General features: G+C 34.1%; 3 protein-coding genes across 5 annotated transcripts; 1 reads left to right on the top strand and 2 right to left on the bottom strand.

Annotated features, from left to right (window-relative positions):
• Positions 1-5: 5 nt before the first annotated feature.
• LOC110783518 (plastoglobule-localized metallopeptidase 48, chloroplastic) lies at positions 6-3,745 on the bottom strand. Of its 2 annotated transcripts, XM_021987865.2 has the most exons (9): positions 3,364-3,738; positions 3,217-3,274; positions 3,056-3,123; positions 2,179-2,358; positions 1,909-2,005; positions 1,244-1,353; positions 945-1,078; positions 700-847; positions 6-393 (listed from the first exon to the last, which is right to left on the bottom strand). In XM_021987865.2, exons 1-8 carry the CDS (start codon positions 3,595-3,597, stop codon positions 712-714), a joined length of 1,017 nt encoding a protein of 338 aa, XP_021843557.1. In that variant the 5' UTR covers positions 3,598-3,738; the 3' UTR covers positions 6-393; positions 700-711. The 2 variants fall into 2 exon arrangements, 1 of the variants encoding a protein (XP_021843557.1); XR_008930580.1 differs by lacking the exon at positions 6-393 and having other exon boundaries at positions 708-847; positions 945-1,080; positions 3,364-3,745.
• Positions 3,746-9,345: 5,600 nt separating this feature from the next.
• Positions 9,346-11,352, top strand: LOC110783520 (transcription and mRNA export factor ENY2). Of its 2 annotated transcripts, none has more exons than XM_056840411.1 (5): positions 9,346-9,505; positions 9,621-9,708; positions 9,905-9,999; positions 10,160-10,236; positions 10,683-11,352. In XM_056840411.1, coding segments are annotated over exons 1-5 (330 nt in total). In that variant the 5' UTR covers positions 9,346-9,503; the 3' UTR covers positions 10,751-11,352. The 2 variants fall into 2 exon arrangements, with proteins under 2 accessions (XP_056696389.1, XP_021843560.1); XM_021987868.2 differs by having other exon boundaries at positions 9,349-9,505; positions 10,730-11,352.
• A 609-nt stretch (positions 11,353-11,961) lies between these two features.
• Positions 11,962-16,531, bottom strand: LOC110783519 (B2 protein). Its single transcript, XM_021987867.2, has 6 exons — positions 16,371-16,531; positions 14,754-15,303; positions 14,444-14,544; positions 12,893-12,976; positions 12,666-12,776; positions 11,962-12,339 (listed from the first exon to the last, which is right to left on the bottom strand). Exons 2-6 carry the CDS (start codon positions 15,292-15,294, stop codon positions 12,298-12,300), a joined length of 879 nt encoding a protein of 292 aa, XP_021843559.1. The 5' UTR covers positions 15,295-15,303; positions 16,371-16,531; the 3' UTR covers positions 11,962-12,297.
• Between the last annotated feature and the right edge of the window lie 1,996 nt (positions 16,532-18,527).

Genomic DNA, 18,527 nt, shown 5'->3' with positions numbered 1-18,527 from the left:
AATCGTGTACAATGAAGTCTTATTTTTCAGACCTTCAATCCAGTTAGAAATACTGTTATAGTACATAATTACATGGACAATATTTGAATACAGCAATCCAAGCTGATATATATTAATTGTCTGAATATACAGTATAATAAGACTATCTGTCTATCTTACAAAATTTGTCCATTGCACCGTGGATTTGTCAATATTGCAGAGAGTCGAGATGCCACATCAATTTTCATCTCTACAGTTTACAGCGTAAAATTAAGTTGCTTACTTGCGATTTTTATGTGCAGCACCAGCAAGTACATCCCAATCTTGTAGTATATCTCAAATATCTGACTGAACCAATGAAGCAGCTATGCTCCTATATGAATCTTCCAGCAGGAAGCTCTCCAATTGGCTTACCTGCAGAGGCATAGATGATATCAGTGTATCTTCACGTAATTGGTCACAACTCACAAGTGCATGTAAATTAATATGCCTCAGTATGAACAAATTACATGGAAGAATCTACCATATCTACTTCATCCAGCACTCCTGGACTGAGAAAATCATTGAAATAACCAATATGCAAGTGGTTCTGATGAAATTCACTTTTGACTCTGAAGAGCTATTTGTAATACATGATGCAGAAATAAGCTAGTGTTTAGATACCGAGTTACTAACCAATGTGAAAGAAATGACTGGTTACTGAATATATGTCCATTTTACCTGCTCAGAAACCTAAGCCTTATGCAGGGTGTTCATTGGCATTCCACGCTTCAAAAGATAGTTGTATTCCCGGCTCCTTGACCACTCATCAATCTCACGAGCACGTAGCACTGGAAGAGGGTGTGACAGTTGCCTCGTTTGAGCATTCCTGTGAGGAATTTTAATGGTTGTTTAAATCCTTGTTATTATCCCACCAAGTGAGAAAAGTAGTGGTGTGCTCCTTATTATAAAAACCCTGCATTTACCTAATATACCACCCCATTGGACTTGAAGAAGCTTTATCATAAGAACGAGCTTGCTCCAAGAATGCATCCACATTTAGTTGATCCGCCAAGGATGGGCAGCCCCCAGATAGTTTCATCAGGACAGACATGACAATCTCTTGTAATACCACCAAAAAATAAAAAAGAACAAACAAAAGCCAAGAAAAAAATTCAGGTAAGTTTCTCGATATGTTTCTGAGACTAATGATGGAAAGACAACGAAAGCAAAAAGGAAAAAGGAACAAGAACACATGCAGCAAGAGAAGGCCACATCACCATACCTTGGGATCTTGAGCAACAAGAAGGGCTGCACGGTCACAAGTTAGCTCTGCTGCTCGGAGCCAACGGGTTAACTGGTCCTCTATGCTACTAGCAATAAATCCCCCAAGTCCTGTAAATGAAACAAAAGGTTAATTCTTGCATTCTGCATCAGTTTACACAATACAACCTAATCACCTTCTAGATTATGAGATTCAGACAACGCTGTCCAAGTTTTCCTTCATGATGATACTAGTTTGGACTTCACCTTTAGTGTTGCTTATTTCCATCATTCCATGTAGTTTGTAACGCTATTAAGTCAATCCTATACTTAAATCAACTATAGTTTTATGCAAAGATGGTAACTATTAGATGCTATATATCCATTTTACTAGCTGCAGTCCTGGCAGCAAGCAGAATTCAATCAATCTCCTGGAGCGTTAATCAAGCAGAAGGCCCAGAATTCTTACAAGTCCAATGTTCAATCATTCTATGACTCGCTAGAAAATGTTACCATTTAATGTACAATCGAACCACATGAGACCAACCAAGGTGAAATATCATACATATGCATGTAAGCAAGTGATCCTACTTTGATATCTATCCTTACTAAATCAGAAACTAAGTAAATTGTCTTATGTATGTATATCCATGCTGCAACCACGTAGAAATGTGAATATAAACTTGCCAGGTATTGTATACGCCCCAAGAGCAAGGATATTTGCATATGTCAGCCACAATCCATGGTCACATTTCAGATGACCCAACTCATGAGCCATGACAGCCTGTTGACATTTTCAGAAAAGAAGATGTCAGGAAAGACACCTGTAAATTTCAACTGAAGGATGGCTCATTACTCATTAGCCATAACACAATAACAACACCCAAATACTTCTATGGAACTACAGTGAGGGGAAATGAGGCAAGAGAAGCAAGGAAAATAAGATGATATTGATACCTGCAACTCTTTTCGAGACAAAAGCTCAATAAGACTTGTGTGGACAACAACAAATGGTCTTTTACCATTGATGGCTAAAGTATATGCATTTGGCGTAGGGCTCTGGCGAACGTACAAATCAGGAGCCTCAACATTCAATATTTCAGCAGCCTCAATCATCAACTGGTGTAGTTCAGGAAGCTGATGCACAAACATAGCATGTCAGAGTCAAAAGTAAGATAAAACATATTACTTGAGGCAACACACAAGCTTTGGCAATCACAAAATAATTGTTTAAGCACTTCGAAGAGATAATATCCTTCACACTGTGATGAAGAGTAAGTTTTAAGCAAATAAGTCAACTATATTCTTTGGAATCAAGACTACAAAGCTATTCAAATTTGTACGCATCTCTGCATAATGATAAACCCCCAATCATTGAACAAGAAGCCCGGTGAACATAATTTTTTAATGATTTGCGAGTGACAAGTACACAACTACACAGCAGTCACAGCTCATATAAACAACTGAGTTTTCTACTACGGAGTAGTCCACAACCTTCTAAGGCTTTTATACTTGTTGCTCTAGTAAAATCCTCAGTCATGTTGCACACGGGTTCTTCATTTTTACTCAAATACCTAAGTCACTGTTCAACACTTTGACGTGAGTGTGGACATTTCCAATTCAATTTGGACCAAAACATGCAATATTTTCACGAAAATAGACGAGTATTGCACCTTGACACATACCCAAATCCAACACAGGTGGCGGTAGCTAACTATAAGTAACATAAATGTGTAGCTTAAATACATTCTAAAGATGATGCTGAAATACCACAATGCAATCTTCTTGGATTCAGTATACTAGACTTTATGAAAGAATGGACCCAGAATTTTACCTGGTTTTTGGAAACAAGCAGTGAAGTACCAATGTTCTCAAGAAACATAACCTGCTCCGCAATGGACCCTTGCATTATCAAGGTAAATATCACATGTATAGTACTCAAATTAATTAAACTGAAAATCAAATTAAATTTGTAACAAATTCAAACAAAAATACCTAATAAAGCCTTGCCGATTTCATCTAATCCAGGAATTGCTCTCAAAATTACTGTGTTCTAATTTCAACAATGTCACCATCAAACAGAGAAGTATTCAAAAAAATTGAAAAAAATTACTGTAAATTTAAAAGGAAGAGGTGCTATACTTGTTGATCAAGAGGATGCCTGAAATCATCGGCATTAAGATTTCGGAAAACAACAGTCGGATAAGCAGCAGCAGCAGCAGATGATGATCTACAAACAGAAACATTGATTCTAGGGTTTCCAATAATTGGCGGGAATCGAAAATTCGAGAAGTTGGGGGTTAATTTGGGCGGGAAACAACGAACGGAAGCATTGGAGGAAATGGATAATGAGGAGAGAGAAATTGAAGCCGCCATTTTTGGTAATTTCTGCAGAAGAGAAATGGGATTTTAGAGAGATGTTGGCGTGTTAACTAAGTTCTCCCCCCTTAGTGAGTGTGAGAGAATTAAACAGGTATACCGTATACCGTTTTCTTTATTTTGGTTTATGGTTATGCTTTGCCGCCACTTCGTTTTCTGTTAGACTTATGGGAGGTCGGATTTTTTTTCCCATTTTGTTTAAGCCATGTTTCTCCTCGTTTGCTCTGGTGTGATTTTTTTTTGTTTTTTCTTTTTACGTTTTAATAATTAAATATTATTTGGGAAATTCTCTTGGGTAGCATTGTACTTTTGCAAATTTTCAACTGTAACAAAAATTTTACCACTTTCTCTAAAATAGCATTAACAATTTAGATTTCCTTTACTATAACATTATTTCACTAATTTCAACCTAATTAGCCAATCTATTACTCTGTACTAACTACGGTAACAAGTAAAATTACTCAACCTCTGTTTAATATAGTCAATTTTTCAACCAAGTTCACTGATAATTCATTAGTGTCGTTTTCCTTCTCCCCCCAAGTTTGTCCCAAAGTCAAGTTATTTCATTGTCCTCTGCAGCACCACGCCACCGCGTCGTCGGCCTCTTCGATTTGGCACTGCTTCCACTTCGTCGCTTTTCTCTGCATCACCTGCTCTTTTTGCATGTCTCCTATTTGAAAGTAATTTGATTGCATAAGAAAACAGTTATCGATTGGAAGTCAATGCTTATTTCGTTGATTATATCCTACCATGATCAACTGTTGGTATATATATTGTGCAAGTCATTTCTTAACCTATGAGAATTTAATTGGTCTATATAGTTGGTCTAAGACTGGCTACCTAGCTACAATTAGGCGTAAATAAATTAGAGATGCATCTAATTAGATCGAAATTACTGAAATATTGTTAGATTAGAGAAAACTTAGATTATAAATGCTATTTTAGAGAAAGTGGTAAATAATTTGTTACCGGTGAGAACTTGCAAAAGTATAATGCTACTATAGAGAATTTCCCATATTTTTTTCCAATCTATTTTGTACTTATAAAATTAGTACTTTCTCCATTTCAAACAAAAATTGCAACAATTTTGGTTTTACCACTATTCATACACCAATTTTGAGCATATATTTTTACTAATTTATTAAAAACAAATGCCATCAAGTAAATATCGTTGAATTGGTTTCATTATAAACTTTCATTACATTAAATTTAAAGATTTTTTCGGAAAAGGTCATTAGAGATAATTAGGGTCAAAGTAGTATCTTGGCAAACGTGCTATAATTGAAAACACAAGGGTATTATATGGTGAATTAAGTTAAAACTCGGGGGATGAAAAAACTGTAAAAAATACTTTCTCCATATTTAATGAAAAGATATTGTTTGACCGGCATGTAGTTTTAGGAGATAAAGTTGAATATATTAAAATAAGGTGAAAGTGTGGTATTGAGTTATTATTTATTGTAAGATATTGATAGTGGGTGAATTATTTATTGTAGTAAAAAGAGGATGTGAGTAAGTGTGAGGATCACAAGAAGGAGAGAAAGATTAATATAATTGGAAGTGGGGACCATGACATGCCAAAAATAGAAAATATATTTTTTGATTAATTACCATCGATTATGGGAAGTGTACCTTTTAATTAAATACGGAGGGAGTAAATACGATTTGAAAAATGGGTGTAATGGTAGATAGTGGAGAAATATTTTAACGGTATGAGAAAAGGAGTTACGCTTACCCTTAATAATGGAGAAAAGACACAAACAAATATTAAACGAGTTCATGCTATAAAGGTAAATCTAACGATTAAATTAAAGGTCTCCCGAGTTAATCTCAGTGATTGATAAAAAAATCTCAATCAAATGACATTTTTCGTAAATAGTTGATTGATTTATTACGAAAATTTCATTAAATGTGGTACTCAAGTACACTCACATGACCTTCAAATGTGGCCACATATATAAACAATATTGTATTTTCGTAATACATCAACACCTATATAATGTACATTCAAACAATTAGCAATATACAATAAACATATATTAACATACAATTTACAACAATTTATATCGGGTCAATCACTTGCAAATAAACAATATTGCATTTTTGTATACTTCAGCAATCATAAAATGTACAGTCAACGACAAGTATTATACAATAACTATAAATACAGTCAACAAATAAGACTATACTCCGTACACACTATCTACAATTTTCAAGCAAAATGTTTATGAAATTGCCATTTAATTGAAAAGTTCTTCTTACATCGAGATTAACTCGGAATCTATACTATATATTAAAAGACATTTCTAAGGAAGTTTATGTGACACGTGGCGCTCTGCTTATGAGTCACTCGCTCCGTGTGATCTTTATATATATATAAAAAAATGTCAAATATGGTTTGTATAAGGTTTAAACGAGTTTGAACCTCAAACCTTAAGTTTAAACAATAAAGTTTTTACAACTAAGACGTGACACGTTTCATGTTATCATTGGGGAAAAAGTAGAAAATCCAAATATTATTAATGTAGTACATAATTCACTAACTTGAGGCATCGCAAGGGCCAGGAAACTAGTTTCTCATTAAACTAGGACAGACAATAAAAAGTTCAACAATTAAATTAGGACAAAGGGGTAATTTTCTTTAGGGAAGTTTAAAAAGTTTTAAAAATACAATATCTTTAATTAAAAAAATGAGTTTTTTCATGAAATGTCCCTTAGTTTAGCCATAATTCGCCAACTACTCCTCGGGTTTCAATAATACTCCCTCCGTATTTATTTAAAAGATATACTTTGACAGACACGTAATTTTAGGAGGTTGAGTTGAATTAATTTATTAAAATAAGATAAAAGTGGGGTATTGAATTATTATTTATTGTATGAAATTGATAGTGGGCTAATTATTTATTGTAGTAAGAGTATGTGGGTAAGTGTGGGGACCACAAGATGGATAAAAATATTAATATAATTGAAAGTGGGGACCGTGACAGGCCAAAACTAGAAAATGTATCTTTTAATAAAATAAGGCCGAATAAAGATAGTGCATCTTTTAAATAAATACGAAGAGAGTACATAAAATACCCTTAAAACAAAACTTAATACCTCAAATACCCTTATTTTTAACGCGCCGTTAGTGCTCCGTTAGCCCAAATTTCAAATTCACCAAATACACATATCTTTAAAGTACTCATTTTGATGCTCAACGGCTAGTTTTTGTGTTAGAAAAAGTAGCATTTGATTATTCTTTGCATATAAATACCCCTGTTATGCATGATATGATTGGTGTGGTTGAACAATTGTTGTGTTAATATATTAAGATTTTTGTCATGAATTCCCCATCAAAAACGTCATCAACACCTAATGTGTCCACATACATAATATTTCCAAACAAATTCTGCTATTGTGGGAGGAAATTTGTCATCTGAATCTCTGATACAACACTCAATCTATAAAGGCTTTACTACAAGTGTAATCAATGTAACAATTTGAGATGGTGCAAAGGAGTAATTGAAGAAAACACAGGGCAACAACAACAACAACAACAACAACAACATTATGGTTTACCGTAGCAACAAAACTGGGAAGCAGAGACGAAGGAGAAAGTGTAGAAAACAATATAATGCATGAAGAACTGAAGCAAATGAAAAGAAGCTAAAACAACAACAAAAAATAGCTAAATTTGTAATACAAATGGGGATATTGATATTTGTAATCCTACTATTTTTAATCATGAAGTAAAACATGCAATGAGAAATAAAGTCATATTCCATAAATCATAAATCAATGTGTTTGCAGAATAATACTCCGTATATGCACAAAATCTCACATTGGGAAGCATTTGCATATTCTCTTTACAAAAAATCACTGCACTAATTAATGAACATTTAAAATATGTTATGTCGTTGTTTTCTACTTTAATGCTTATTAAAGACATCCACCAACAGCAAAAAGCAGCAAAAAAACCAAACACAACCACCACTTCCTCATGCTTGCTTAGACTTCTTTTCTTTTGGTGGGGCCTTGGAAGTACTTGCACCATTAGGGTCAGCTTTCCACTTCCTGTAGAAGCAGAAGGTGTTTTCTATTTTGGTGCGCGCCTTGGAAGATCCAGCACCAGATTTGCAGGTCCTGTCATTGTGGCCCATTTCCTTGAATTTACCACACTTAATTGAGGTGTGTCTCTTCCTTTTCTTAGCTTCATTTGCACTCTTCTTTCTCTGTTTGAAGGTCTGCAAACACTTCTCTTTATCCTAGGAAGGAACTCGTGACAAAAGTCTTAAGAAATTAACACAATAATTGCTCAATCACATGAACCATGCAGAACATGAGTATTTATATGCAAAGAATAATTAATCAACGGCTACATACTTTTTCAAACGCAAAAAATAGTCGTTGAACATCAAAATGGGCAATTTAAAGATGAGTATTTGGTGAATTAAGTTTCCGTATAGGGTATTGGTGAAATAAGTTTAAAAATAGAAGTATTTGATAAATTAAAATTTGGGCTAAGGGACACTAACGGCACAAAAGGGTAATTGAGATATTTTATGTATTATTGAAACTCGAGGGATAGTCTGTTAAATTAAAACAAACCTCGCTACATTTCATGAAAAAATCGGAAAAAATAAAAAGTTAGTAAGGCCTTGTTTTGTTCACCTTATTTTCACTTATTTCAGGAAAAATAAGTTCAGATAAGTTCAGATAAGTTCAGATAAGATAAGTTCAGGAAAAATATGGTTGATCAAGTACAATCTATATATATATATATATATATATATATATATATATATATATATAAAGGAGGCATATTTGTTGAACTATTAGAGCGCCACCTAGGATTACTAATGGTTTCGGCCAATGAAAAATAAGATTTCTATTTTATTTTTGAATTAAAAAAATCGAGTGCCACGTAGATAATTAATTAGGTGCCACGTAGTAATTACTAATATATACACAATTCCATCCAAAATCAAACGCTCTAATAATTAAAAAATAAATCTAAAATAAAATTCATCAAAAATCAAACACTAATCTAAAATAAAATTCAATCTAAAATCAAACATTAATCCAATATTAGATCGCCACGTAGGAAATCTAATGGTTTCGACCAATGAAAATAAGACTTCAAAATTACTTTTGAATTAAAAAGTCGAATGCCACGTAGATATTTTTATTAATTAATTATTAATATTTCTTATATACAATTTCATCCAAAATCAAACACTATAATAATTAAAAAATAAATCTAAAATGAAATTTAATCCAAAATAAAAAAACCAATCTAATCTAATATTTAAAATATAGCAGTTGATATATATAGGAGTTTTATTTTAACATAACAATTTAATAGAAATCGTGAATCGCTCGGGATAAAATGTAGTTTATAACTAAAATAAATTTTGATAAGTTCTAATAACTTCAGAACGCAGCCTAATCGGAAACACAAATTCTTATTTACAAAGGGTGTACAATAAATATTGTACACCGGAGTAAAAGTTAACTCAAAATGTTTAAAATTTAAGTTTATATATGTAAAAGTTATCTATTTTTTAGTAATAAATTTTTTCATTTCAGTAAAAACATATTTCTTCGAAACCACTAATAATGTATAAAATTAATCATTTAATCATTTCTATCAATTTTTTTACTAATATAAAAATTAATCAAAACTAAGTTAAAGTTACAATAAAAAAATGGGTAAAAGTTATGTTGGTGTACAAGACCTTTTGAATCTGAAATATCAGCCCTAACAAAAACGCATAGCGTAACCAGTTCTGAGAAAACCTGGTTTTCTTTATCATCTCTATCTACAATCTTCAAATTTAGTCATCTTCCTTTCCAATTTGTCGGAAACATCCGGACTTACAACGTAATTGTTGGAGCTTGCTAAAACAACATAATTATCAATGTAATCCTTTAAAATTTATGCCCTTTCTGTTTAGTATTTCACTCAAATAATCCCTTTTTTCTGTCGTTTGGGGTTTTTTAATACAATTTTTGCTTTTTTGGTGTAAAAAATTTAGGAGGCATTCAGTGAATCGTCCACCAACACCAGATGCAGGTGATGAGCAAGAAAAGGAACTTACCCTTCAAGAGAAAATCAATATTAAGGTCTGTTTCTTCAACCCCGTTAATTTGTTCTTTTAAAAAGAAGAAAAATAACTTGCTTCTTGCTGTTAATTTGCTGGGCAGATCCTTTAATTTGGGTTTTTTAAATAATTTTTTGGACACTCAAAAGTTATGGATTTTGATTTTGTGGATTGAATTGCGTGGTTTAAGATGGGTATTTGGTTAATTGACTTTACAGTTGATGGAAAGTGGAGAAAAGGAGAGATTGATGGATCTTTTGAGAGAAAGGCTGATTGAATGTGGATGGAAGGATGAAATGAAAGCTGTTTGCAGGTTTGAACATCCATCTGTAGTATAAACCTAATCCTGCTGGTGTTGGGATTTAATAATCAAGTTGATAGTGTAATTTGAATCAAGTTGATAGTGTGATTTCTTGTAATCCTGCAAATTAGTCATGTTTGAGTTTCAACTAAGATTTGCTTCCAATATTCAGGACATTTATAATGAAGAAAGGGAGGAACAATGTAACTGTAGATGATCTTATTCGTTTAATTACTCCAAAAGGAAGAGGTATATATCTTGTTTAAGGTTTTGCTTCTCGTGTTGTGTATGTGTTGTCAATTGTCAAAGCATGCTCCTAATTACATTGCTTGTTGCTAAGCAATGTAATTGTTTAGGGAATAAGAAAACGAGGCGATTCCTGATTTCAAGCTTTTCTAGACAGAAATTCTTTTTACTTTGTTCCAAGTACTGAGATGTTAAGGTTGATTGAGCTTTGACATTTACTTGTAGAAATGAGATGTTAAGGAAAATCTGATCTGACCCAAAAGCTGAAGTTACCTTTGTTTTTGGTATTACCAAGTCATGACTCATGGGCGAGCAATTAGAGCTTGAGTTTGTGAAATATTGTTTGGTCTTGGTGTTGCAGAACGTGTAAGCGGTAACAATGTTTTGAAACCTAAGAAATGATTGGCAGACTTAAAACTAATTATAGCAGTTTTATTTATTATCTGCAGTTGCAAAACATTTGAAATTGATGCGGGTGAGATCTTTTGTAATGCAGCATCTATTCCTGATCCCGTGAAAGCTGAGCTGTTGCAGCGAATTTGGGCATTTCTAAATGCTACTACACTTTGATACGAGAAGCTGTTACACTTTGATGGTGGCCCTTTACCGTCTTAGTAGAGGAAACGCTAGTTCTTCGACCTACCTAGGTTTGTGACTACAGTATCATTGTGGCTAAGGACATCCTCGGCAATCGGCATTTGTTTCATCTTTCCTCCTTTTGCTCTCTGCCTCATAAATAAACCAATGATCTTGTCATACCAATTACAATTGTAGATGCACGATTTGAGAAGTATAATTACTGGTTACCAAAGTCACTCCCATTTTTCTTAGTTTTTCCCATCAAAGGGGGCTATGGGAGTGGAAGAGTTGGATAATTGTCATGGAAGGCTCAAGTCATCAGTCCTTTAGCTGGATGTAGAAAACATTCCAGAATTTTGCTTTTTTTTTATATAGAATTTGCATACTTGTCAATTTGTCATGCCATTTATTCTTATCAAACATGTTTCAAGTTCAACTAGGCTGTATTTAGAAAGTTTAACCTTCCAGAACATTGCAATTTTTATCAAGTACTTCGTTTCAGCAACTATGAAATGTCCAATGTTGTTGGTTTTTGTAAGATCTACGGTTACACAAAGTGAACTATGGAGTACAAGATGAGGTAGCAAGTTTCTTACATTTAGGCTTGTTTGGTTGACATGGAAATTTAATCCTCATAGGAAGTTGTAATTCAAGGGAAATTAGTTCCCTTCTTAAATTTATAAGAATTTGTCTAAGTTGTTTGGTGGACAACATGAGAATTTCTGAAATTTCTGATGGACGAAGGTGGGGCTAGATAATTACTTTTCATGTTTTGTAAGAATTCAAACTCCCCATGAATTTCAACTTCTTCAATTTTTACTTTTTTATGTCAGTCAAGCAACTAGCCAATCTATTAATTCTCATAAATTCCCACTTCCTTCCATTTTTAGATATTAACCAAATAGCCCAGTAGTGGAAACCTTCAGGAAAGTGTACTCTTTCAGTAGTGTCAAACATAAGCTTAACATTAACCCGAAAGAGAAAAAAATTAAAAAAAAAAAGTATTATACGAAATAATTTTTTTAGGCAAATTTGTTAGAAGGAACTTTTATATGTTCACTTTTGCGAGAAAAGATTTGGGTGTAAAAAGAAATAGCAAAGTCTGTCAAATGTTATCGTTTCATTTTTATAAAGGAATACTCAACACACTGAATAATACTTAGTAGATTAAGTATATAGTCACGAAATACAGATACATGGATTTTCTCGTTTCATTTTTTTTCCTTTTTTCATTGAAATTCTGCCATCAGATAATACAAAAGCTAGAATCACTCCTCTGCAATAAGTTACAATATATGATTACCAACACTTTTTAACACATTTATTTTACTCGAGCACATTCTCTACTTTTTGATAAATAAACCCAAGCCAGAACTCATCTTCCAAGCTTGCGCTTCACGGAAAACTTTGGCTCACCATATTACAGACACAAGGTGCAATCTACAATATGCTGGCGCAATTCTACAACCAACCAGCTTAGACAGATTACATTCCCGCTTGTTCACAAAGGTCGAGCAGCTCCAGGGTCTACAGATCAATGACAAAACCAGATGATTGAAGAGTTAAATCGATAGAGGGGCCTTCTAAACAACCAACCACGATTTACACTACTTCAAAAGCTTTTCAATCCAACACTTTTTGCAACTGATAATGCCAAACTGCCTTATTGAATTTAAACTTCTTTGATTTATCACCTATAAATTTATATATAAACTTTTGTACGATAAAGGGCTGGTAAAGTGAACAATATCCTAGCTTGCAGAATGGCCAGAATACGCAGCCAAACAGGGATTCATACATTTTATTAACCAATAATCATGGGATGATATCCAAGTGAAAGCAAGTAATATTACCTCTGAGACTGAAAGTTCAAGACGGAACTTGGGACCATCATAGTGATGCAGGACAGGCCTAAAGGAATCTTCCTCCAGGGCTGTGCAAAGCTTTCTAATGCAAATCCTCACCTAAATTTGGAGAGAAAAAAGGTAATAATGCTGAAAATGTTAGGGAACATTATGTGCTTAAAACAGCCACTTAAAAAGATAAACAAGTCATTAGAGCATTAGAATCTTCATTTTACCTGTGCAGGAAACCTTGATTCACCTTTGCATTTCTTATCCTCCCATGCAGTTGGATCTATATTTGAACCCCCAAAAGTAGATGCCTGACAAGTCCAACGTACGGTCAAATAGATGAGATAACATGATCAAACAAGCATAAGCTATGTTACTCAGATACGGGTGTCGGTGTCGTGTCCGACACGGGTGTCGGAGTATCCGACACTCCGATTCAAATAATTGCAGACACTCCGACACGGTCAAAGGAGTGTCTTGACTTAATTTTTAGACACGGCTCCTATACAAAGTGTCGGATAAAAAAGCGACACTTTTTATAAAATAACAAAATTAGTTGTCAAATAAAAAAAATATGAAGATAGTGAGGTACAAAGAATAGTTATGTTTTTTTGAGGGAAAGGTACAAAGAATAGTTCTTTAAAAGTGTTACTACAAATTACAAAGAAATTAAAAAAAATGAAAAAGTTGACTAATGGTTGTCTGCAAACTACAGTAATGGAAAGATTCCCTTAAAAAAGTATTCCGTATGACAGATAGCACGTGGGTTTGTTTCCCACCTGGCACACCTCCCAGGCTCCCACACGGGCCACACTTACCCTTGTTTATTTTATTTTTTTTAAAGGTTAAAAAAAAAATTGTGCAATGAGTCAATGACCAGCAGTTTTACCATTTGACCAACAACCACAAAACAACCGACGGGAAAGAGAAACCTCTTCAGCCATGACTATGGCTGATTCTCAAGAAAATAATCAATGAAAACGAAAATTGAAGAGTTCATTATGCTTGTTTTTCCTTCTACAGCAAAAGCCCCAACATATTTTTTCTTCTCTCGCCTTCCCCGACCATCAATTGTTAGATCTAGGGTTTCGAATTCTTCAAGATCCATTGTTTTTTGGTCCGGGTAAGACTAATTTTATCATCTACTACGTATATCTTCATCTCGAATGCATTTTATTTTTATTTTTTTAGTTCTTTTCTTTTCTCCTCCCGATTTCGACACTGCAATTCGGACCCTTTTCCGACACCGGTGTCGACACCTCCCCGGACACGTGTCGAGTGTCGTGTCGCGGGTCGGGTCGTGTCGACACCGACACACACCTTCCACCGGAGTGTCGGAGTAACATAGAGCATAAGACCTGGAATTCCAGTGATTAGACCTGGAATAACTATTGTGCTGAATCCTAAGCACAAAAATAAGTAGTGACACGGTAAAAATGCAACAATTTTCAAGACCTTTGCTCAAATCTAATTTTTTTGGTATAACGATTTGTTTCTGTTCTATGTTTAGAGTTCATACGCAACAAGGAATTTCTTTCACCCCTTGTAAATTTTTCCTCTCAACAAAGGCAATTAATAGCAGGACTTGCCTAGGAGGCTAGAAATTTAAGATCTAAGGTTTTGCACAATTAACCATATCAAAATCAAAGATAGTGTCCCTTTAAATTTATCAAACTAACTAAAACAATGGAAAATACATAGCCGCTTCAATTCCAATATCTAGTGGTTCATACAGATCAAGAACAAGAAAGATAATAGAGTAAGGCTTCAAAACAAACCTCAAATATGCCATGAAGCTGGTGAGTTGTATAGTTGTAAAGGAATAAAGGTAAACCGGGAGTTATTGCTCGAACAGAGTCCCTGTACCTTGGGGGTAAACCTGAACGGAGGAACTACAATCAGCAATTATTTCATCACTGTAAACTGAAACCAACAGGGCAACAGGTCGCGATGAAATTTTGGTGTAAGAAGATATTGCAGGATTATTTTAGAACATACTTAACTATTACATAGTAAAAAATGAATACCGAATAGCCTGAAAATAGTGAACAATGATCAAAGCATGAGCTAAAAAGAAACCACGCATACCAAATAGCTGTCGCTTGAGATTCTCCTGCATGGTGTCATTGTTACACACAAAGATGTATCCACCAAGCACCTCATTCCTAGGAAGTGTCTCTGCGGCAGGTAAGGTCTTGAACCTTTTATCGTTTGCACTTTCATTGCTGTTGTTGTTGATGAGCTCCTTGTTGATGTGGTGGTTGAAGCTAGACTTGTTAATGGGCATGTTCTCAACAATGTTAGTGTTGCTCTTCTGATAGACAGCATTCATATTGTAAACATTGTTCCTGAAAGAGCTTTTGCTCAAATTTTCAGGCCCCTTAGATTCCAGGCTCAACATGTTAAAGTTGAGGCTTTCAAATTTGTTATCTTCTTGGAACCCAAATCTATCCCTTGGCCTTATATCAGCAGCTCCTTTAGAATAGTCAATATTATTCATGCGCTCCCCCTTTGATCTAGTCTTCTCAGCTAACTTTGACGCTGCCATCAGCCATTTGTGATCTTCTGACACTCTTGACTGTCCACGAAGTTCATCACCCAGTTGCCAAAAGCTGTTCATACCGTCCATCCTGCAGCCCTGATGATACAATTAAGAGCTTAGTGTTATGATGGTTTGATATGTTATTCCATCGAATAAGATGGTGATACAGATATGTACTATATTTAGAAATCTAGTAACATTACTCTTTATGTCAGAGTAATATACTTAGGCATTGGCTTATTTTTGTTGTCGCCTGAGGGGCACGGCCCCCTATCGGAAAATTTTGTAGTGTAATTGTAGTTACGCCCCCCCCCCCCCCCCCCCCCCCCCCCCAAATTGGAGTATGATTGTGTAAATCTCAATATCTCATACTATATTGCTTAATTCTTCTATTAGCCCCCTAGTTAAACCGTTTAAGATCCGCCACAGTACTTAGGTAATATACTTTTTTTGACAGAAAGTAACACACTAACATTACCAGTCGTTTGCTCTTACCAATAACAGGTTAATAGATCATTCATAGTATGTCTTTCTTCATCCAACTTAAACACCCAAAATCTTCCTCAGTACAACTATGTTGGAAAACAAGCAGGAAAATTTTCCACTAATATAACTTTCATACTTCATCTAGTAATGCTCTGACAGAAACATGGCTAAGACCTACTTCATCCCAAATTAGGTGTAATTATTTGAAAGAGTAATTCTATCAAAATAGTAAAGTAACAATCAATGTATTCTACAATCATACTCCCTCCAACCGGAATCAATACTCGGCACCGATAGTGCAATTTGAACTAGTAACTTACAATTTAAACCCGAACGGGTACAAGTATTATATGTTTCCCCCTTCAATCCTTCTCAACTTAGAACAAAAGATACCCCAAAAATCTAAACCCAGCATTACATATACAGTACAAATATCCCATTGACCAACTAGATTGAAGCACACCGACAATCATAGAATATCAACATCTCGCAGAAAATTAAACAAATCCCAGAACAAATTAAACAAACAAAACATAAGATAAACATAAAATCAAAACATGTTGTAAAACAGTTGAATCATAACTGAATAAGCTTATGTAAGCATCAAACAAATTAACATAAAAATCAGTGAAAATTAAAAATTGATGTAATAGATCGGGGGAGAAAATAAGACTTACCAGAAAATGAAAAGAGCCCTAGATATTAGGGATCCCCAAAATTTGAGAGGGAAAGGATGAATAGGAAGAGGAGAGAGAAAGGAAAAGGGAAAGAGGAAGAGAAAGAGAGGGTATGAGTGAAGCTTTATCCCTCTTTCTCCGCAGCTCAAATCGGAAGACGTGACAGAGTGTTCGTAATCGTCCTTTTCGAATTTTTATTACCCCCACCTCCCACTACTTTTTTTTTTTTAATTTTTTTTTTTAACTTTCTTTTGTTTGGATAATGATAAATGTTAGTTGCCCCTGATTTTTTGTTTTTTTATGACAAATTTTTTTTACTACCTACGAAAATCAAAAAATTATATTTTATCACCTAAAATATTAAAAATTGTTATGAAATATAATATGGATGCCCATTATACCCACATTAGTATTTCCGGAATATTCTAGGGTTCAGTCAAACCCTAACTATTGTATCCTATATATACCCAGTATTATATGGAATAATGGATACAACCCTACTTTCTCTCTCATCTCTCCTGTTTTATTCACAACACGTTATCAGCACCAAACCCTAGCCGACTGAGCAAACGAGAAGAAAAAAGAAAAAAAAATTACCGTCATTGAGGTAAGTATATTTTACCCATCATATTATTTAAATTTGATCTTCATGATATACTTATGTTATGGACTGAATCATATAATGGATCGACACATGCTTTATTGTTTGTGAAGCTTGAGATTAATCGGTTAAATTATGTGCCGCATCTGTTTATTATTCGATAATTCAATTTAATCTGGGATCTTATTGCCGAAATTGTTTTGTGCCGCAAGTATTGTGTTTGCATTATACGCAATTGTTTTGTTTAACCGGTGAAGTATTGTATGGAGTATTGCATTGCTTGGTTAAATACAAGCTTTTCCCCAATTGATTTATTGCTATAGATGGTTCAGGTAGTGCGTGCATGAGTATTTAATTGTTAAGTTTTCATTCATGAATTTATAATGACATATGGCGAGTGGTTAATTGCTTGATTTGCTTCCTAATGGCTACCACAGTGTATAAGAGTACAGATTTACTCATTGAAAGTTGCGCAAAACCAAATTTTCATAATTAAGTCATAGCCACTTATAATAGACAAAGAAAGCCAATAGAAGTAATAATCTTGCAGCAAGATTCGTTTGGTTTAGTTTCATACGGAGTATTACTTGAGTGTTTTATCAAATATGGCATGAATATCGAGCTTAAGTATATAATATGCTTGAGTTTGTCCATGCATATACTTTTTACCTTTAATTTCTAAGTACTAATTTGCAATATTTTGTACAATGAATTATGTCGAATCTTAGAAAACTTGTATTTGCGGCCCTTGATATTTATCTTGAGTGTTAGATGATAAAATTCACCTAGATGCAAAAGACACGAGGGTCTTAAAATTGAGTATTTGATTGTAAAATATCCACAAGTCCTTTGTAATAATCTAAAGGAAAGACATGACCACCAGAAAATTGTCATATTATCCAAAACTAGTTATGATTGATTATATTTAACACTACAAGACTTTAAGTTTGTATGTGAAGAATATAACCCAGCTATGTTCAGAATTAATTCACACTTGAAATTATGTGGAAAGAAAATCATTGGTGTAGAAATGTTGGAGAAAACACATTCTAACTTTCTCGCAAATAATGTTGTCCTGCAGACACAATACCGTGAAAAGAGATTTAAGAAATATTATGAACTTATATCTTGTCCCCTTGTGGGAGCGAAATAACGAGCTATTGATGAAAAATCATGAATCACGCCCAACTGGTTCTACTCCATTCCCTTAAGCGAATGTGACATCCCATAATGGGAAAGAAAATACCACACAACAAAAGTGGTTGAGGACGTGGTCATGGATACGAATATGGTCGAGTTTGAGGCTGAGATAGTTCTCTCAATAACTCATATCCCCACCAGAAGTGGGACAAAGATGTCAACAAACAAGAACAAGATAAAAATGATACTTGACCAATGTATGTTACCGCTATGGAGAAAGAAAAAAAAAAAAAAAGAGGTATTGGTCTACTAAAACAAGTAGAATTCATAATAGAATTTTACTAGATAATATTGAAGAACTTAAATATGTGGTCTTGCCCTTCCCTGAAGAAAATTATTTATCAAGGGTGTTATAT

Source organism: Spinacia oleracea, chromosome 3 (assembly GCF_020520425.1).
Source record: "Spinacia oleracea cultivar Varoflay chromosome 3, BTI_SOV_V1, whole genome shotgun sequence".
Lineage (NCBI taxonomy): Eukaryota > Viridiplantae > Streptophyta > Magnoliopsida > Caryophyllales > Amaranthaceae > Spinacia > Spinacia oleracea.
This window is presented reverse-complemented; position numbering and strand designations above follow the sequence as displayed.